The following is a 22,360-nucleotide window of genomic DNA, read 5'->3' as shown; positions in this document are numbered from 1 at the left end:
TTCCAGTTTGCATAAAGTCCAGTGAAGTTCTTTGAGGGCCGTCATGGTATCGGCTTGAGGGGGGATATAAACGGCCGTGGCTATAATGGAGGAAAATTCTTTTGGGAGATAATATGGTCGGCATTTGATTGTGAGGTATTCGAGGTCGGGGGAAAAAAAGGATTTGAGTTCCTGTATGTTGCTACAATTACATCATGAGTCGTTAATCATGAAACGCACACCTCCGCCCTTCTGCTTCCCGGAGAGGTATTTATTCCTGTATGCGAGATGAACTGAGAACCCCTCTGGCTGGACCGATTTCTACAGAGTATCTCTGGAAAGAAATCCTTGCCCTGAGCTCGTCAACTTTGTTATCCAAAGACTGAACATTAGCGAGTAATATACTCAGAAGCGGTGGGTGGTGTGCGCACGTCGAAACAGCAGGCCGCCTCGAGTGCCTCTCCTCCACCGGCGATGTTTTGGGTCAGCCTCTGGAATCAGTTCAATTGCTCTGGGTTGAGCGAACAAAGGATCTGCTTCGGGGAAGTCGTATTCCTGGTCGTAATGCTGGTAGTTCTGGTGACTTACCGCCGCTCTGATATCCAATAGTTATTCCCGGCTGTATGTAATGACACAAAAGATTTCCTGAGCTAATAATGTAAAAAATAATACATAAAAAAACTAAATACCGCAAAGGCCGCCATCTCCGTTGGCTCCGTCATACCGTCTGAGATCTCAAAACGGTATTTTATATACCGTGTCCATAGAAGGTCTACACCCCCCTTGGATTTCTTCACATTTTATTGTGTTACAAAGTGTGATTAAAATGGATTGAATTGTAATTTTTTGTTAACGAGCTACACAAAATAATCAAATGTCAAAGTGGAAGACAAATTCTAACATTTTTAAAAGATTTACGAAAAATAAAACACTAATATACCTTCATTAGATAAGTATTCAACCCTCTGAGTCAATACATGTTAGAAACACCTTTGGTAGCGATTACAGCTTTGAGTCTTCTTGGGTAAGTCTCATAAGAGCTTTGCACACCTGTATTGTGCAATATTTGCCCTTTATTCTTTTGAAAATGTTTCAAGCTCTGTCAATGTTTTTGGGATCATGGCTTGCCAGAAATGTTCAAGTCTTGCCATAGACTATAAAGCAGATTTAAGTCAAAACTCAGGAACAGTCACTCTCTTCTTGGTAAACAACTCCACAGTCTTTGCTGATGATGATGCAGCCACCACCAGGCTTGAAAATAAGGAGGAAGTGTGTTCCTTTGCCGTGTTTTTTTGTAGTATTACCTTGGTGCCTTGTTGCATACATATGCATGTTTTGGAATATGTTTATTCTGTATATTTGTATTATTATTTTCACTCTGTCATTTATGTCATTATTGTGGGGTGACTACGATGTTGTTGATCCATCCTCAATTTTCTGTTGGCTCATGTAGCTGTTTTAAAATCACCATTGGCCTCATGGTGACATCCCTAAGCAGTTTCCTTCCATTCCTGCAGCTCAGTTCAGACGGATTTCATCTTTGATGTGTCTGGGTGGTTTAATACATCATCCATAGCATAATTATTAACTTGACCATTCTTAAAGATATATTATATGTCTGATTTGTTATTGTTACCCATCTACCTATCACTGCCCTTAGTTATGAGGCTTTCGAAAAGCTCCTTGGACTTTATAGTTGAATCTGTGCTTGAAATGCAATACTTGACAGAGGGATCGTACAGGTGTTGTATGTATGAGGGACAGAGGAAAGGGTAGTCATTGTCAACCCCTATTATTTCAGGCAGAGTGAGTCCATGTCACCTATTATGTGATTTTCTTAAGCCAAATTGTACTAATTGTACAAATGTGTAGAATTTTCTTTTCACTTTGACATTATGGAGTATTACAATTAAATCTATTTCAATCCCACTTTGTAACGCAACTAAATGTGAAAAAACACATGACCACCATCATTCCTGTTCCCAAGAACTCTAAGGCTTCATGCCACAATGACTACCGCCCTGTAGCACTCATATCTATAATCATGAAGTGCTTTGAGAGGCTGGTTATGGCACACATCAACTCCATCATCCCAGACATCCTAGATCCACTCCAATTTGCACACCGCCCCAACAGATCCATAGACGACGCAATCTCAATTGCACTCCACACTGCCCTCACTCACCTAGATAAGAAGAATACCTATGTGAGAATGCTGTTCATTAACTACATCTCAACGTTCAACATCATTGTCTCCTCCAAGCTCCTCACCAAGCTTAGGACCCTGGGACTGAACACCTCCCTCTGCAACTGGATCCTGGACTTCCTGATGGGCTGACCCCAGGTGGTGAGGGTAGGCAACATCACCTTCACAACGCTGACCCTCAACACGGGGGGCCCCACAGTGGTGTGTGCTTAGTCCCCTCCTGTACTCCCTGTTCACCAACGACTGCGTGGCCACGCACGACTCCAACACCATCATCAAGTTTGCTGACGACACGACGATGGTAAGCCTGACCTACAGGGAGGATGTCAGTGACCTGGCAGTGTGGCGCTGGAACAACAACCTCTCCCTCAATGTCAGTAAGACCAAGGAGGTGACCATGGACTACAGGAAACGTGGGGGCGAGCACGCCCCCATCCACATTGACGGGGCTGCAGTGGAGCGGGTCGAGAGCTTCAAGTTCCTTGGTGTCCAAATCACTAAGAACTTAAAATGGTCCATACACTCGCACACAGTCATGAAGAATGCACGACAGCGCCTCTTTCCCCTCAGGAGGTTAAAAAGGTTTGGCATGGGCCTTCACATCCTCGAAAAGTTATACAGCTGTTCCATTGAGAGCGTCTTGACTGGCTGCATCCCTTCTTGGTATGGCAATAGCACCACCCTCGATCGCATGGTGCTACTGAGGGTGGTGTGGACAGCCCAGTATATCACTGGGGCCGAGCTCCCTGCCATCCAGAAACTCTATATCAGGCGGTGTGAAAGAAAGGCCCGGAAAATCCTTAAAGACTCCAACCACCCAAGCCATAGACTGTTCTCTCTGCTTCCACATGGCAAAAGTGTGGTCCTCTGTAGCTCAGCTGGTAGAGCACGGCGCTTGTAACGCCAAGGTAGTGGGTTCGATCCCCGGGACCACCCATACACAAAAATGTATGCACGCATGACTGTAAGTCTCTTTGGATAAAAGTGTCTGCTAAATGGCATATTATTATTATTATAAAAGGTACCGGTGCATCAAGTCTGACACCAACAGGCTCCTGAACAGCTTCTATCCCCATGCCATAAGACTTCTAAATAGCTAACTAAACAAAATGGTTACACGGACTATCTGAGTTAACATCTGTATTTTATTCTTGCACACTCACAGAGCCCTATTCACTACACACACTGATACTCCAACACACATACAAACAGTCACTCCATCATTTGCTCACACACACATAATATGCACATACATTTATACTAACTCTACAGACACCCACTCACATACAATCATCAAATACGCTACTGCTACTCTGTTTATCATACACTATATATACAAAAGTATGTGGACACCCTTTCAAATTAGTGAATTTGGCTATTTCAGTAACACCTGTTGCTGACAGGTGTATAAAATCGAGCACACAGCCATGCGATCTCCATAGACAAACATTGGCAGTAGAATGGCCTTATTGAAGAGCTCAGTGACCTTCAACGTAGCACCGTCATAGGATGCCACCTTTCCAACAAGTCAGTTTGTCAAATTTCTGTCCTGCTAGACCTTCACCGGTCAACTGTAAGTGCTGTTATTGTGAAGTGGAAATGTCTAGGACAGGGGTGTCAAACGTCCGGCCCGCGGGCCGGATCAGGCCCGCAAACGGGTTTAATCCGGCCCGCGAGATGATTTTGTAAAGTATAAAAATGAGCTGCAATTTTTCAATAAAAGAAACTGCTGTTCCAATTGTGTCCACTGGATGGCGCAATAGCAATTGTGTTAAGCAAGCAAACTGTTTATACCGGGGCAGAGCAAATAGGTCAAGCAAGTGCAGCCAGTCCGGATGAGCTACTTTGTTTTGCCCGCGATATTTATTACGGCTTCTACTTTTAACATTATGTGCTTTGGCACCCTCATTGCCCCATTATGTCTCTGTCAAAAAGAGAAAAGTGGACGCAGAGTGCAGAGTGTTCCAAGAAAAATTGTCATCCTTCTATTTATTCACGGAATTGAATGGGAAAGCTGTATGTTTGGTGTGTTCACAGCATGTTGCAGTGCTGAAAGAATATAACCTTCGTCGCCACTATGTGAGTCTTCATGCCGACAAATATGACAACTTTCAAGGACAGCGGAGAAGAGAGAAGGTGAATGAACTGTTGGTGGGTCTGAAGAAACAGCAGTCTGTGTTTACTCACAGCCGAGACATCAGTGACGCTGCAGTGAAAGCTAGCTACCTCATTGCTAATGAAATCGCAGTGGCTTCAAAACCATTTAGTGAGGGTGAATTTGTAAAAAGATGCATGATGAAGGCAGCAGAGATTGTGTGCCCTGAAAAGCACCAGGCTTTTGCAAATATCAGCCTGACAAGAAACACAGTTGCAGACAGGATTTCCGATCTTTCAGTGGATTTGGACAGCCAGTTGAAGCAAAAAGTAAAGTCATTTATTGCGTTTTCGGTTGCAATTGATGAAAGCATGGACATTACAGATGTTGCACAACTGGCCATTTTCATCCGCGGAGTTGATGACACATTGACCGTCACCGAGGAGTTCGTGGAGTTGGTGCCGATGACAGATACAAAGACAGCAGCTGATATTTTCACTGCACTCGTCGGCGCGCTGGACAGGGTCGGAGTGGACTGGTCCCGCGCTGTCAGCCTGGCTACAGATGATGCGCCCTCAATTATCGGGAAAAAAGCAGGCGTTATGACAAAGTTCAGAGAGAAAGTGCAATCTGCAAATGGAGGACGTGATTTTTGGACTTTTCACTGTATTTTGCACCAGGAGGCTTTGTGTTGCAAGTCATTAAAGATGGATAACGTCATGAATAAAACAAAGCTGCGCTCAAGGCTCACGCACAAGCACTTGAATCACATCCTGAAGTTGGCTGCCACTCAGGATGTGACGCCTGATATTGATGCGCTGGTGAAAGCTAAAAGATGCCAGGTATCAGGAGTCAAATAAACTATGCAACCCCACTTAAAGTGCTGCATGAGACACCCTGATATAGTTCTGTGATCTGTGATATACTTCTGTGAATCACTGAGGCATTGTGTGTTTGTGTGTTGTTTGTCCTCAGAATTTCAAATAACTTGAGGTGTTTTATGATTAATAGTGATGTTGTGCTTTTGGACACACTGTCCTCAGTCTCCAGCTTTATGTTTATATGTTTTTATGTTGATGTGCTATTGTTTTTAATTGATTTTATTTTATTTGTATATTTAACCTATTCTTGACTCTGTGGTTCTTGCACTTGTTTGGGGAACAGGATTTCATTATTTGTATCTACATTTCTGCCTGAGAAATGACACCCTGATATAGTTCTGTGATCTGTGAAACAGTTATGTGAATCACTGAGGCATTGTGTGTTTGTGTGTTCTTTTTCTTTAGAATTTTCAAATAAACTTTAGGTGTTTTATGATTAATAGTGATGTTGTGCTTGTACTATTTTGGACACACTGTCCTCAGGCTCCAGCTTTATGTTTTATGTTGATAGTATTAAAACAAAGAAAACAATCTGAAGTTGTTGTTTTTAAGTTATATATACCATGATTTTACCGGTCCGGCCCACTTGGGAATAGATTTTCCTCCATGTGGCCCCTGTGCTAAAATGAGTTTGACACCCCTGGTCTAGGAGAAACAACGGCTCAGCTGCGAAGTGGTAGGCCACACAAGCTCACAGAAGGGATCGCTGAGTGCTGAAGCGCATAGCGCGTTCAAATCGCCTGTCCTCGGCTGTAACACGCACTACCGAGTTCCAAACTGCCTCTGGAAGCAATGTCAGCACAATAACTGTTCGTCGAGAGCTTCATGAAATGGGTTTCCATGGCCGAACAGCTGCACACAAGCCTAAGATCACCATGCGCAAAGCCAAGCGTCGGCTGGAGTGGTGTAAAGCTCGCCGCCATTGGACTCTGGAGCAGTGGAAACTCGTTCTCTGGAGTGATGAATCACGCTTCACCACCTGGCAGTCCGACGGATGAAATGGGTTTGGCGGATGCCAGGAGAACGTTACCTGCCCAAATGCATAGTGCCAACGGTAAAGTTTGGTTGAGGAGGAATAATGGTCTGGGGCTGTTTTTTATGGTTCGGGCTAGGCCTGTTAGTTCCAGGAAAGGGATATCTTAACGCTACAGCATACAATGACATTCTAGACGATTTTGTGCTTCCAACTTTGTGGCAACAGTTTGGGGAATGCCCTTTCCTGTTTCCGCATGACAATGCCCCCGTGCACAAAGCGAGGTCCATACAGAAATGGTTTGTCGAGATCGGTGTGGAAGAACTTGACTGGCCTGAACAGAGCCCTTACCTCATCCCCATCGAACACTTTTGGAATTAATTGGAACGCCGACTGTGAGCCAGCCCTAATCGCCCAACATCAGTGCCCGACCTCACTAAATCTCTTGTGGCTGAATTGAAGCAATAGTATAGTATGCTTACTTACTTTATCGTGTTCTTCTTATTTCTTATGTTTATATCTTGTGTGTTGTTGTTCTACCTTGTTATTTTTAGTATTACATTGTTATTGATTACTGCATTGTTGGGGTTAAAGCTCGCAAGAAAGGCATTTCACTGTACATATGACATTAAATCTTGGAACTTGAAACTATAGGCACTGTAATGTCCCCAGCGCAAGAACTGAGTCTGCTAAGAGTGTGTTAGCTTACCTGCCCCATCATCTTTGAACACTTTTCTGAAGGACCTGAAACTTTTTATTCCGATTGATGATTTTAAATCCCAGATTGGAGGGCTGCTGACCATGAATTGTACATATTTTTAAACCTGCTCTTTGGAGATCTCTTATGCGCTTTGCACTGTTTTAACTTCCATGCATTGTTATGTTTTATGTTGTTTTGTATCTCATATGTTTTTATATGTGTGCTGCTTTCTTGGCCTGTGCTCTCTTGTAAAAGAGATGTAAATCTCAATGTGACTTCTGTGGTTAAAAAACGGATTACAAAATATACACTGCTCAAAAAAATAAAGGGAACACTTAAACAACACAATGTAACTCCAAGTCAATCACACTTCTGTGAAATCAAACTGTCCACTTAGGAAGCAACACTGATTGACAATAAATTTCACATGCTGTTGTGCAAATGGAATAGACAACAGGTGGAAATTGTAGGCAATTAGCAAGACACCCCCAATAAAGAACTGGTTTTGCAGTTGGTGACCACAGACCACTTCTCAGTTCCTATGCTTCCTGGCTGATGTTTTGGTCACTTTTGAATGCTGGTGGTGCTTTCACTCTAGTGGTAGCATGAGACGGAGTCTACAACCCACACAAGTGGCTCAGATAGTGCAGCTCATCCAGGATGGCACATCAATGCGAGCTGTGGCAAGAAGGTTTGCTGTGTCTGTCAGTGTAGTGTCCAGAGCATGGAGGCGCTACCAGGAGACAGGCCAGTACATCAGGAGACGTGGAGGAGGCCATAGGAGGGCAACAACCCAGCAGCAGGACTGCTACCTCCGCCTTTGTGCAAGGAGGAGCAGGAGGAGCACTGCCAGAGCCCTGCAAAATGACCTCCAGCAGGCCACAAATGTGCATGTGTCTGCTCAAACGGTCAGAAACAGACTCCATGAGGGCCCGACGTCCACAGGTGGGGGTTGTGCTTACAGCCCAACACTGTGCAGGACGTTTGGCATTTGCCAGAGAACACCAAGATTGGCAAATTCGCCACTGGCGCCCTGTGCTCTTCACAGATGAAAGCAGGTTCACACTGAGCACATGTGACAGACGTGACAGAGTCTGGAGACGCCGTGGAGAACGTTCTGCTGCCTGCAACATCCTCCAGCATGACCGGTTTGGCGGTGGGTCAGTCATGGTGTGGGGTGGCATTTCTTTGGGGGGCTGCACAGCCCTCCATGTGCTCGCCAGAGGTAGCCTGACTGCCATTAGGTACCGAGATGAGATCCTCAGACCCCTTGTGAGACCATATGCTGGTGCGGTTGGCCCTGGGTTCCTCCTAATGCAAGACAATGCTAGACCTCATGTGGCTGGAGTGTGTCAGCAGTTCCTGCAAGAGGAAGGCATTGATGCTATGGACTGGCCCGCCCGTTCCCCAGACCTGAATCCAATTGTGCACATCTGGGACATCATGTCTCGCGCCATCCACCAACGCCACGTTGCACCACAGACTGTCCAGGAGTTGGCGGATGCTTTAGTCCAGGTCTGGGAGGAGATCCCTCAGGAGACCATCCGCCACCTCATCAGGAGCATGCCCAGGCATGGGGGGGGGGGGGGGGGTCACGTGGAAGCCACACACACTACTGAGCCTCATTTTGACTTGTTTTAAGGACATTACATTAAAGTTGGATCAGCCTGTAGTGTGGTTTTCCACTTTAATTTTGAGGGTGACTCCAAATCCAGACCTTCATGGGTTGATGGTCCTCTGTAGCTCAGCTGGTAGAGCACGGCGCTTGTAACGCCAAGGTAGTGTTTTCGATCCCCGGGACCACCCATACACAAAAATGTATGCACGCATGACTGTAAGTCGCTTTGGATAAAAGCGTCTGCTAAATGGCATATTATTATTATTGATACATTTGATTTCCATTGATCATTTTTGTGTGATTTTGTTGTCAGCACATTCAACTATGTAAAGAAAAAAGTATTTAATAATATTATTTCATTCATTCAGATCTAGGATGTGTTATTTTAGTGTTCCCTTTATTTTTTTGAGCAGTGTATAAATATAAATGACAAAAAGGGTAACCCTGCAGCTGGTGCACAGCAGTAGAAATTGAATTTTTTTTCTCCAAAACGCTATATCCACCAATTTTTCACATTTGTGTATTTTCATCAGAAAGGAATGCTGATGGCTAACTTTGTGTGTGAAAAATATGACTGTTCTCAGATTTTTACTTCATAGATGTATTAAAATGGCTTTTGATGCAAAACGCTATATATCCATTGTTTAGCTGGAGTGGAATGTTTGAATCATGTATTTAACATAGGAATTCAACTCATCATGAATCGAGTCTCATGCTATAGTGTTCAGTTAGAGTAAGGCCCTGTCCCAAATGACATGCTATTACTTACAGTTGAAGTCGGAGGTTTACATACACTTAGGTTGGAGTCATTAAAACTAGTTTTTCAACCACTCCACAAATTTCTTGTTAACAAACTATAGTTTTGTCAAGTCAGTTAGGATATCTACTTTGTGCATGACACAAGTAATTTTTCCAACAATTGTTTACAGACAGAATATTTCACTTATAGTTCACTGTATCACAATTCCAGTGCGTCAGAAAAAAAATTGTAGACCTCCACAAGTCTGGTTCATCCTTGGGAGCAATTTCCAAACGCCTGAAGGTACCACGTTCATCTGTACAAACAATAGTACGCAAGTATAAACACCATGGGATCAAGCAGCCATCATACCGCTCAGGAAGGAGACGCGTTCAGTCTCCTAGAGATTAATGTACTTTGGTGCAGAAAGTGCTAATCAATCCCAGAACAACAGCAAAGGACCTTGCGAAGATGCTGGAGGAAACAGGTACAAAAGTAACTGCACATGGGGACAAAGATCATAGTTTTTGGAGAAATGTCCTCTGGTCTAATGAAACAAAAATATAACTGTTTGGCCATAATGACCATCATTATGTTTGGAGGAAAAAGGGGTCCTTGCAAGCCGAAGAACACCATCCCAACCGTGTAGCACGGGGGTGGCAGCATCATGCTGTGGGGGTGCTTTGCTGCAGGAGGGACTTGGGCACTTCACAAAATAGATGGCATCATGAGGAAGGAAAATTATGTGGCTATATTGAAGCAACATCTCAAGACATCAGTCAGGAAGTTAAAGCTTGGTCGCAAATGGGTCTTCCAAATGGACAATGACCCCAAGCATACTTCCAAAGTTGTGGCAAAATGGCTTAAGGACAACAAAGTCAAGGTATTGGAGTGGCCATCACAAAGCCCTGACTTCAATCCTTTAGCAAACTTGTGGGCAGAACTGAAAAAGCGTGTGCGAGCAAGGAGGCCTACAAACCTGATTCAGTTACACGAGCTCTGTCCGGAGGAATGGGCCGAAATTCACCCAACTTATTGTGGGAAGCTTGTGGAAGGCTACCCGAAATGTTTGACCCAAGATCAACAATTTAAAGGCAATGCTACCGAATACTAATTGAGTGTATGTCAACTTCTGGGAATGTGATGAAAGAAATAAAAGCTGAAATAAATCATTCTTTCTACTATTATTCTGACATTTCACATTCTTAAAATAAAGTGGTGATCCTAACTGTCCTAAAACAGGGAATCTTTACTAGGATTAAATGTCAGGAATTGTGAAAAACTGAGTTTAAATGTATTTGGCTAAGGTGTATGTAAACTTCCGACTTCAACTGTATATAGTGCACTACTTTTGACCAGAGCCCCGATCTCATATTACTGTATTGATAAATGTTGTAATATATTTTTTAATGCTGACGTCACAAATATATCATTTGTACAATTCTTTAGAAAAATGTAATTATTTGTCACTTTTGACTGTGTAAAACCCTACCTGCAGTGCAAGTTTTTTCTTAGAGAGTGAGTTGGAAATATCTTGTTTTGGAACACAATGTGATTGTTTGTCTCTCTGAAATCAATCTAGTGATATGTTTCAAACAAATAGATGTCTGTCATTTAACAACCCCATGGCATGATCAGATGGTGAAAAAACACACCAATCTCTTTAATATGTTATTTAAACAAATAAAGCTAATTTACCAAACATTTCAGAAAATGGATATGAAACATTTTAGAATTAAACTCTTCAATTACAGTCAGCTATTGACAGCCAATTACTTGTGTTGTTTCTTTACCACCTACATCAGTAAAGGCAATGTTGCTCCCATTGTAATTACCATACATAACATAGAGGATGCTCTTTCTTCAAGTCTTAGCTAATTGTTTAAAGGCTTCAGTGTAAGGCACTCCCACGGTGTAACAGTACATCCATGTTGTAGCCTGTGGGTAACAGGGACATGTTTATAGTTTGACAATTTAATTCATTGTAGAGGAATTCTGTTAATGAGTGCAGTGATAACTTGTACCTCTAGAGTCCCTAATGCATCCAACTGTGTTCATTAAAAGTTAAAGAAAAACTTGACATGCTGGTTATATCAACTGCAACATGATACTGTATATGCATTGAACTTAAGTGGATAACAGTCTTTCCCCCATATAAAACATTATGCTTTGTCATGTGATGACTCCTGTACCCTACAGCCCTTACGGTGCCTTGCGAAAGTATTCACCCCCCTTGGCATTTTTCTGATTTTGTTGCCTTACAAACTGGAATTAAAATAGATTTTTTGGGGGGATTGTATCATTTGATTTACACAACATGCCTACCACTTTGAAGATGCAAAATATGTTTTATTGTAAAACAAACAAGAAATAATAAAAAAAAAAACGGAAAACTTGAGCGTGCATAACTATTCACCTCCCCCAAAGACAATACTTTGTAGAGCCACCTTTTGCAGCAATTACAATTGGGGTATGTCTCTATAAGCTTGGCACATCTAGCCACTGTGAGTTTTGCCCATTCTTCAAGGCAAAACTGCTCCAGCTCCTTCAAGTTGGATGGGTTCCGCTGGTGTACAGCAATCTTTAAGTCATACCACAGATTCTCAATTGGATTGAGGTCTGGGCTTTGACTAGGCCATTCCAAGACATTAAAATGTTTCCCCTTAAACCACTCGAGTGTTGCTTTAGCAGTATGCTTAGGGTCATTGTCCTGCTGGAAGGTGAACCTCCGTCCTAGTCTCAAATCTCTGGAAGACTGAAACAGATTTCCCTCAAGATTTTCCCTGTATATAGCGGCAAGCATCATTCCTTCAATTCTGACCAGTTTCCCAGTCCCTGCCAATGAAAAACATCCCCACAGCATGATGCTGCCACCACCATGCTTCACTGTGGGGATGGTGTTCTCTGAGTGATGAGAGGTGTTGGGTTTGCGCCGGACATAGCATTTTCCTTGATGGCCAAAAAGCTCAATTTTAGTTTAATCTGACCAGAGTACCTCCTTCCATATGTTTGGGGAGTCTCCCACATGCCTTTTGGCGAACACCAAATGCATTTGCTTATTTTTTTCTTTAAGCATTGGCTTTTTCTGGCCACTCTTCCATAAAGCCCAGCTCTGTGGAGTGTACGGCTTAAAGTGGTCCTATGGACAGATACTCCAATCTCCGCTGTGGAGCTCCTTCAGGGTTATCTTTGGTCTCTTTGTTGCCTCTCTGATTAATGCCCTCCTTGCCTGGTCCGTGAGTTTTGGTGGGCAGCCCTCTCTTGGCAGGTTTGTTGTGGGGCCATATTCTTTAAATTTTTTATTAATGGATTTAGTGGTGCTCCGTGGGATGTTCAAAGTTTCTGATATTTATAACCCAACCTTGATCTGTACTTCTCCACAACTTTGTCCCTGACCTGTTTGGAGAGCTCCTTGGTCTTCATGGTGCCGCTTGCTTGGTGGTGCCCCTTGCTTAGTGGTGTTGCAGACTTTGGGGCCTTTCAGAACAGGTGTATATATACTGAGATCATGTGACAGATCATGTGACACAGATTGCACACAGGTGGAATTTATTTAACTATTTATGTGACTTCTGAAGGTAATTGGTTGCACCAGATCTTATTTAGGGGCTTCAAAGCAAAAGGGGTGAATACATATGCACACACCACTTTTCCGTTATTTATTCTTTCAAATTTTCTGAAACAAGTTATTTTTTTCATTTCACTTCACCAATTTGGACTATTTTGTTTATGTCCATTACATGAAATCCAAATAAAAATCCATTTAAATAACAGGTTGTAATGCAACAAAATAGGAAAAACGCCAAGGGGGATGAACACTGTATACACCATAGACAGTATAACATGTGTTAACGTCTCAGAACCACTCTCATTCCCCACCCTGTCCTACTTGACCATACTTAACCACTCACTAAATCCACAGAGTGATGAAACTAACTTCTCAAGCATGCATCAGTCTGAACATCAAAGACTCAAGTCATTTCTGAAGCATCAGCAGTGTTTTTCTAACAGGAGATGACAGAATGGCCCACAGTACTTATAGGGTTCATCGTTCTTGTCCTCTGATGACCAACTTTGACATGATGAGCCATGAATATGTCAGATATGACTCAAATGAGCTGTGAAGGGACATTGGGATAGAATATGTATGCCAGATATTGTGTTTAAGGAATTCCACCATGGCCCAGTGTCATTAGTTCAGACATAATTTAATCAGATCTATCATCAATCTCATGCTGGATCTATTTCAACACTATCACATTTTTATCCTACAGCCTAGCCTGCACACTCTTATTAGTTATTGTGACCAACTCAAAACTACTCACTTTAACTTTTAAAACCCATAGCAATGCTCTCAGCAATCTTAAAAAAAAAAGACAATATAGGCTATTACTACATGGCTGTCCATTTAGTTTGCTTTTGTGGCTTCATGGCCAGACGATGTAAGTCTAGGCCTACAGTTGACATGTTTGTGTGGGTTTATTTAACTTTGTGCACATCTCTAGAGAAAAAAGCTTATGTAATTTATGTTTTAGAGAGATAGTAAAAATCATTTTTTAATTGCAAAGCCCTCATCAGAGCTTTACTGCACCCTGCAAACGCATGCACATGAGTGAGCACTTGTCCAAACTTTTCACCCCTACATGCATTCCCACTTAATTGGAAATACTGGATCAATGCATTCTGATTACAAGGCTTCACTGGATAGTTTGTTTCTCGCTTACAACAGTGCTTTTCAGCCTTAACCTGTGTTTTCCCTCACTGAACCTCTTCACCTCCTACCCCCCGCAGCCAGCCATGTCCCTATCGATCATTAATCAGCTTTTCATTCATCAAAGGAATACTGCGATATTCTGGCAATGCTATGCTACCGTACCTGTAGACTTCCATTCATTGTGCTAATGCTAGTTAGCATTGGCTCGTGAAACTACCACTAACTTCCTTTACAGTGCACGCAGAGACATAATTTATTTAAATCCATGAGGTCATCTGACTCTGGGTAAGTAAATTCCAGAGTCTTGCAGTATCCGTTTAAGTAGAGAAAGTTGCAGATTCATCAGGCTGGCATCTATCTGAGCCTGGCCTCTGTGCAGCATGCTGGATAAACACTGCTACAATATACTGTATGTACCACTGGATCATCTGGTCTTTTTGGTTTCTAGGCTTTGATACTTCTCAGGCTTTGATATCTTTGCTTTTTCACGACTACATTCTATCTAGCCTGCCCAGTCATGTGATTGAGTGGCCATAGAGAGACACAGCACATCTCGCTAGCTCAGAAATAATAATCTCTTGATCTGATGATTTTTGGTATGTCATTTTTCTGCCTCGTTGCACAGAGTTAGGGCACTGCTGAATCCCCTGGTCTGCTGAAATAGATCAATGGAGGGAACATGTCCCACTGCTTTGGCAGTGGCATGGTGCTTGTAGCCGGAGATGAAAAAGGCAGCTCCGGATCTAATTAAGCATGATTTTTTAATGTCATCAGTTCCTTGATTTGATAAGATGAAGGGACACGCGGAATGCCCGTCAAGTTGTTTCTAACGGATTACTTAGAGCGCAGGAATGAGATGCAGATGCATTTCCAAGATTCCCTGTCTTATTAAATGACTTGTCAATCAGAACTTCACATCTCCTATGCAGGCTAACAAATGAAGACGAGCGCCAAGGCTATGAGAAGCTATTAATAGAGTTACCGGAAAAAATACAAAGAAAAAAAAGACAATACCCGAGGAAGCCCAGAAGAAAAGTCTTAAGCATGCTTGAAGGCTTTGTCATCTCACTTCACAATCGCATTATGTTCCACTTTTAAGCAATTGGAGTCTCCATGCATGCCTCCCAGCCAGATGCTGCAGGAATAGAGATATTCACTCTGAAAAAGGGAACTTTGAGAGGGAATAAGGTACCCACTAGGGAGTGGATATTGAGGATTAATTTATCTGCTGTCTGGCTCTCTTATTCCCTGCCCTCTCTCTCTTTTTTTCCTCTCTCACTCGCTCTTTCTCCCTCTCCAACTCACTCTCCCCTCTCATCCCAACCCTTGCTCGTTCCCTATCTGGCTTGATATTTAGGCTGCCTCCCCTGATCTGTCACTCAGCAGATCAGGGGAGGCAGCCTGATCTGGGGGGGGGGGGGGGGGGGGGGGGTGTTCATGTTCTACATGGCGGTTTTCTACATTTCTCGTAACTTGAAATGGCTAAGGTATTGTAAATGATGACAATTACTGTCATTTTCTCATTATGTAGATTTCTGGAGCATTTTCTCTTCTTCTGTAAAAGCCTCCCTTGTTTGTCAATTCAGCCCTAAGTCTCTTAAAACAAAAGGATTGGAGATTGAATGAGACCCACTGCCTCTTTATTTGTACACGGTACAGTTTAATACAAAGACACGGAATGCCTCATATGCCCCAGGGATAGGCAGAGACAACAGGAGTGGGAGAGAGAGAGAGGAGTGAGCTCAGGAATAAGACACTCATTTCCACTAAGGTTGGAATGGAGTGTTCCAAATGGGTTGTGAAAGCAAACATATACAGTGCATAGTACTAGTATGTTTTCACCTTTTCAAGTTGCAGAGACCAATGCTGCCCTCTTTTATCATTCAGTGTTGAGGAATACATACGCTGATGATGGAAGTCTGACTTTTCCCATTGAATCACAGTTTGTGCCTTTCGGATGTTATGAAATGGGTTTTCTGCCCATCTTAAAGGAAACGGCAGATGTCTCAGTGGACTTGTGATATGAAAAATTCAATTTAAAAGGATGAGAGAAAGAATGGGGCACGGCCTATTTTCATTCCCCCACAACAAGATATATGAGAATGATGTTCTATTGTGAGGGGGAAATGATGCCAATCGTACTGTAGAGAAATTCTTTCATAATTAAATTCAATTTCCTCTAAATCCCAATAGCAAGCTACTCTGCCAAAGAGAGCATGAGTGACAGAGAGACGGAAACAGAAAGGGAGGGATACAGAGGAAGATGGAGGGAGAGAGAGCAGTGTGGAAAGAGATTGAGACTGAGACAAAGGAGAGACAGAGGGAGAGAGAGCGGTGTGGAAAGAGATTGAGACTGAGACAAAGGGGAGATGGAGGGAGGGAGAGCGGTGTGGAAAGAGATTGAGACTGAGACAAAGGGGAGATGGAGGGAAGGAGAGCGGTGTGGAAAGAGATTGAGACTGAGACAAAGGGGAGATGGAGGGAAGGAGAGCGGTGTGGAAAGAGATTGAGACTGAGACAAAGGGGAGATAGAGGGAGAGAGGCACATAGAGATGGAGGGAGGGTAGGATTTTTGCAGAGAAGCAGAGCGAATGGCATGGAGCATTGAAAAGATAGAAGAGAGAGAGAAAGAGGGGTCGATAGGGGTAATGGTCTAACTAGGGCAATCAGAGCAAAAGTACACATTTTAGAGTGAAGTGGCAGTAAATGGTATTGTAACGACTATCAATTAATGTAAGTAGAGCTTTTTTAGAGACAGGTGGTTTACCGATTTACCCTTTTTCTAACTGATCAAAGTCAGATGATTCACTGTAAAGCCAGTTCTAGCATGGGGGATGCCGCTTGGGATCTATTTTGGTTCACAGTATGCGTGTTAGAGGGTCAAAGATTTTTCTTGAAAGTTCATCTGGAGATTCATTATACTCATTTGACATAGATTTGCCAAGATCAATTAAATCATATTATAACAAGATTTAACACCTGTGTGTAACTATCCACATATTTGTAAAGTAAAACGTGTATCTTATATAATACTCATATAGGTTTATAGAAGTATATACAGTACCTTGTTCAACACAAACTCTGGCTCTGTATGTATTGTTAACTCTGACAGTTTGTTAGTGGCCCTGCATGTAAATCCTAGCAGCATTACCAGTTAGTTGCAGAGTGTTGTGAGTGCGCTGTGGCTCTGGCACTCTGGGCGTGTATGCGGGGATCAATGAGCCGCTTCCTCTGAATTCATGGAGAGCACAGGAAAAATGAGCTACACTAACAAATTTGACAATGAAGGAGTGCACCTCTGAAGAGATGCAGCAAGCATAAAATCATAGAAAGCGAAGCAGAAGCGAAAGAATTGCGTACGGATCTGTTTTTATTTTCGATTTCACTCCCGTCTCCTCTGTTACCACCCCAACCCCCTCTCGTTTTTTCTCTTTCTCTATCATATAGTGGTTTTTGTACTGTAGGTGCAATAGCTTGGAGGCAAGCAGTGTGGAACTGGAGTCTTCAAGTCCAGGCTTATCAATGAGACACAGCTACCAGAAAACTTGAGGACAAGAGGCAGAGGGAGAGGGGGAGGGAGGGGGACAAGGGCAGGAGGCAGGAACAAGAAGCACAGGGAGGAGGGAGGGGACAGGGGCAGGAGGCGTGGACAAGAGGGAGAGGAGGAGGGAGGGGGACAGGGGCAGGAGGCGGGGACAAGAGGGAGAGGGGGAGGGAGGAGGACGGCAGGAGTCGGGGACAAGAGGGAGAGGGGGAGGGAGGGGGACAGGGGCAGGAGGCGGGGGAAAAGAGGGAGAGGGGGAGGGAAGGGGACAGGGGCAGGAAGCGGGGACAAGAGGGAGAGGGGGGAGGGAGTGAGGGGACATGGGAAGGAGATGGGGACAAGAGGGAGATAGTATAATGGGTCCAACATGAGTTAGGATGGAGAACAGAGGATAAGGACAAAGGAAGGAAAAACATTTGTTTATGTAAAGGATGTATGGAAAGAGAGGGAGCAAGTAGATGGCTAGATTAACAAACTGTTACATATTGCCATTCGGTGAGATATCGTGTATTCATGCTCTGCACTGTCCCTGAGAATACCTTCCTCTCCATGGAAAACCCTTTCTATGCCCAGGAAATGCACTTAACAACGAGTGCAGCAGCCTTGAAATGTCATACTGTTGTCACAGTGCTGCCATGCATTACTGCAGCCAGCCTCAGCGAGTGTGAATGTAGCTGCCACATCTAGTGACGAATCTCACTGTTCATACCGTTTCATATGACAGGATGCAGGAGTAATGGTGTGAATGAACTCGCATACAAAAAAGCTCTCCCACCAGCCTCCCTGGCCCATGCTGAGCTGAGAATGTCTCTCCTTCCATTAGAGCAGCACTTCTTATCAGACCACACCTAATGTGAGAAGAACATACTGATCCCAGGCTGTTCCATCAGCCAGCTACTGGCTACAGGGCATCATTTACACTCTACTGGGCCAGGTCAAGCAACACCTCAGTCTGGGCCTCAAACTCTCTGATTCTGACAAATCCCATCTGTATGTTCTCTTGCACTCCTATCATGATCATTTCATGTGACAATGATCAGGTCCTGATCATTCTGACATCAATCAGATTTATCAGATATTCACATTTACATACAGTCCTCTCTGATTTTGCTTTAGCCCCACCCCCAGATCCAATTCTTTCAGAGTTTCCAGCCTCTAGTAATCTAGAATCTCCTCCAAGTCGCCTCTAGCCCTCAGCTTTGACCCCGACTGCCAGCCCAATGTCCCCTCTCCTGCTCAACCCCCCCTCTGTCTCCTCTCTGTACCCCTTCCAGCCCTCGTGGAGTAGTTGTGTTCTGACTAAAAAGGAATCTTATTTCCCATCTGCGTATCTCCAGCCACCCAGCCTACCATACATAGCCTACTCGGGGAAAATGCTGACTCTGGATCAATGCCTAGAGGAGCAGTTTAAGCAAGAATCCATATTTAAACAACTAAATGCACCCTTACATTTAAATAGTAATGTGTCTGCTTAGGATTCCCTTAATCACAGTTTGAGTTACCATTACCTCAGTCCGTTCTAGTAAAGCAATAACCGGCTTGAATGAAATATCACAATAAGAATGATAACCCACGTCCCAATAAAAGTCTGTATGCTAAGTACATTATATCCGAGTTGCAGGGTACGTGTAGGCCTTAACACAGATCAAACAATGCAATTTGCATTCTTCATGAGGCATGGTATTCTTTCTTACAGTAGATCAAGCAATTCCATTTGCAATTCTCCACAAAGGGTGATGTGCACATTTTTCACAGTAGATAAAATAATGTCACTTACATTTAGGTTGCACCAGAAGTGTGGTGTGCATGTTCTTATTACAGATCAAATAATGTAATTAAGGGAGGAAACACATGTTATGCCCTACGACACACACATTCAAACACACTCTCACAAACACATACTATACACATACACACACATACATAGAAAGATAGTTTTTATAAAGTGTCTGAGTATGTAGAAAGCATCTCGTTCAGTTAGGTTTAAATTGATGGCTAAGGCTAACTTAATTGTCCCGGGCAAATGTTTTCCGTGGACTTTTTGTATGGTCATGACCATTTGCACTGGGCCATGTGGGAGGAGGAAGTGTACATGCAGCATACGTGGGGCTGCACTTCAGAAGTACTGATTGTGAGTGAAAGAAAGACAGAATGAATGAAACAGAGGAGAGGAAGAGCAAATTAAGGGTTGATAGATAATAAATGATTGATAATAACAAAACCATCCTGACAGCATTAGTGGTCCGGTAGGCCTGATTAACAACCCAGTGTTGATAGCTCTAATGAACACTCTAAAAGCAGTCCTGAATGGTTCCTGTATATGTACTAAAAGGACTGGCCTATTGCTTCCAATCCCTGCTAAAATGGATCTGTTCTGCCTAAGAGAAGAGGGGAGGATGGAGAAGGGGAGAGTGGAGTACAGACCTGGGTTATTGATCTCCACCACTGACTCTCAGCAGCACAAAACAGGCAATAAGGCCTTTTCTGCTATATCAGTGGTTTCCTCAGTCTTACGAGGGGTGTTTGTGTGCCTGGGCGGGGTAGTGTGCTTGTGTGTGGGCAATGAGTAGTCATCTTTCCATTGTTGAATATGGCGACTGGCCATTTAGTAAACTGATCTTTGCAAGGGGGAAATTCCCCCTGCTCTCAACTTCAATACAGCTAATACAGTTGACGCTTTATTCAGGGTGTGGTCTTCTGTCCTCTATTAAGAAGGTTTCTGTTAGACTTTTATGTTGATGGAGATCTTTTCTGATTTCAGCTCCCCCATCGCAGAGTGACATTCTCCACAGCCAATCCGGTGCAGGATCTGCAGGATGCATCTCAGCACAGTTACTATGACAGCGGCCTGGAGGAGTCAGAGACGCCCAGTAGTAAGTCATCGTGTGGCCCCCGTATCGGGCCCCTGACCCTGCCTGAGGACCACTATGAGAGGACCACCCCAGATGGCAGCATCGGGGAAATGGAGCACCCTGAAAATGGTACGATCCTGTATTCTCTGTGAGTTTCAGTGTGTGTTGCATGTAATAGTAGTTGGTAGTCTGGTGTTTGTAAAGTGTTTCGTGTTTGTAAAGTGTTTTGTGTTTGTAAAGTGAGCGGTTTAGGGTTGTGACCTGAGGCAGGGATGTTTTTTGTTTGTGCTGTGCGTGTGTTTTTTTGATTGTTTGTTAGAGGGTGGCGATGTGCAGACAGTGTTAGTGACAATGATGTGTGTTGTGTTTGCAGAGTGTTGTATTGAAATGTTAGCTGTTGTTTTGGCTGCTGGGGCAGATAGACAGATAGATAGATAGATAGATAGATGTGTTGTTGAGTCAGCATTCAGTGTCTCTGTCTTTTCTCTCAGCAGCCCCTCTGCTCTCCTCTCTCAGAGCTCTAAGTCATTCCTAATGACCCTCTCACACAAGTGTGCTAATAAAAAAAAACGGACTAATGGAGCATCTGGGTAGACAACAGTGTTTGCCGTAAACATTTCCCCCTCCTTACGCCAAGCTTTCTCTCTGCAGCCAATTGTGGCTAGGTGTTCCAGATCTAGAGATATGCATTCCCTTTGCCATGTAGACAGTGCTCAAACCACAATCCTACATCCATATAAGCTGTGCACTATGTCTAATACACACAGATGTCTAGGTCCATGGAAAAACCTTTACCCATAGTAAAGAGCAATAACCCTAATAAGATCATCCATGCATGCGTAATAAGAACCGCAGGTCCTTAACCCATTCATGTCCATAACAGGATTAAAAATGCCCTTTGTTACACTTGTTCTCTGACCTTACAAATTGACAAATCTGAATAAATGTTTTAAAACAGCCAAAGCGTTTGTGTACAATGTGAGTTTTTGATATTGTATTATATTTAGTCTTTGGATGAATGGGGTTACTGTTTTTTACACATTTCATGAATCAAGGCATTTAAATACATGTTCAAATGATCAGAGCTTAATCATTTGTTATATATTGCCTAGACCAATATAGACTAAGTGTACAAAACATTAGGAACGCCTTCCTAATATTGAGTTGCACCCCCTTTTGCACTCAGAACAGCCTCAATTCGTCAGGGCATGTAGTCTACAAGGTGTCGAAAACGTTCCACAGGGATGCTGGCCCACATTGACTCCAATTCTTTCCACAGTTGTGTCAAGTTGGCTGGATGTTCTTTGGGTGGTGGACCATTCTTGATACCCACGGGAAACTGTTGAGCATGAAAAACCCAGCAGCATTGCAGTTCTTGACACAAAACAGTGTTTTGTACACTCAGTGTATATATAAAAAACTATATCTAAAGAAATCCACACACACACTCTCTCACACACATGCCTAGATTATACGCAGTATAAGCAAATCCAAGTCAATGTTCAGATCTTAATACTTTCTGGTCAGTGGAGGCTCCTCAAAGGAGGAAGGGGAGGACCATCCTCCTCAGTGAATTTCATAAAAATTGTAAAACATTAAAATGTTATATCCATTTTAGATAAAACTATACTAAATATGTCACCAAATAACTGATTAAAACACACTATTTTGCAAAGAAGGTCTACAGTAGCCTCAACAGCACTCTGTAGGGTAGCACCATGGTGTAGCCGGAGGACAGCTAGCATCCGTCCTCCTCTGGGTGCATTGACTTCAATACAAAACCTAGGAAACTCGTGGTTTTCACCCCCTTCCATAGACTTACACAGTAATTATGACAACTTCCGGAGGACGTCCTCCAGCCTATCAGAGCTCTTGCAGCATGAACTGACATGTTGTCCACCCAATCAAAGGTTCAGAGAATTAATCTAGTACTGAAAGCATAAGCAACAGCTAGATATCATGGCAGTGTATAAAATGTGGTGAGTAGTTGACTAGTTGAGAGAGAAAGACAATAGTTGAACAGTTCTGAACAAATTAATTTCTTCCAAAATGAAGGAGA

General features: G+C 43.2%; 1 protein-coding gene across 1 annotated transcript in view; it reads left to right on the top strand.

Moving 5' to 3' along the window:
• The window catches only part of LOC311136435 (protocadherin-1-like), a gene marked incomplete at both ends in the record, with an annotated part of 131,618 nt that overhangs the window by 67,487 nt on the left and 41,771 nt on the right, over nt 1–22,360 (top strand). Inside the window, one exon of the mRNA XM_084170563.1 lies at nt 20,211–20,430. Coding sequence (XP_084026689.1) covers nt 20,211–20,430 — 220 coding nt within the window. The remainder of the gene's footprint in view (nt 1–20,210; nt 20,431–22,360) is intronic.

This window comes from Coregonus lavaretus, assembly GCF_964263955.1.
Source record: "Coregonus lavaretus genome assembly, chromosome: 10".
NCBI lineage: Eukaryota > Metazoa > Chordata > Actinopteri > Salmoniformes > Salmonidae > Coregonus > Coregonus lavaretus.
The sequence above is the reverse complement of the archived record's forward strand: the minus strand, read 5'-3'. Positions and strand labels throughout refer to the sequence as shown.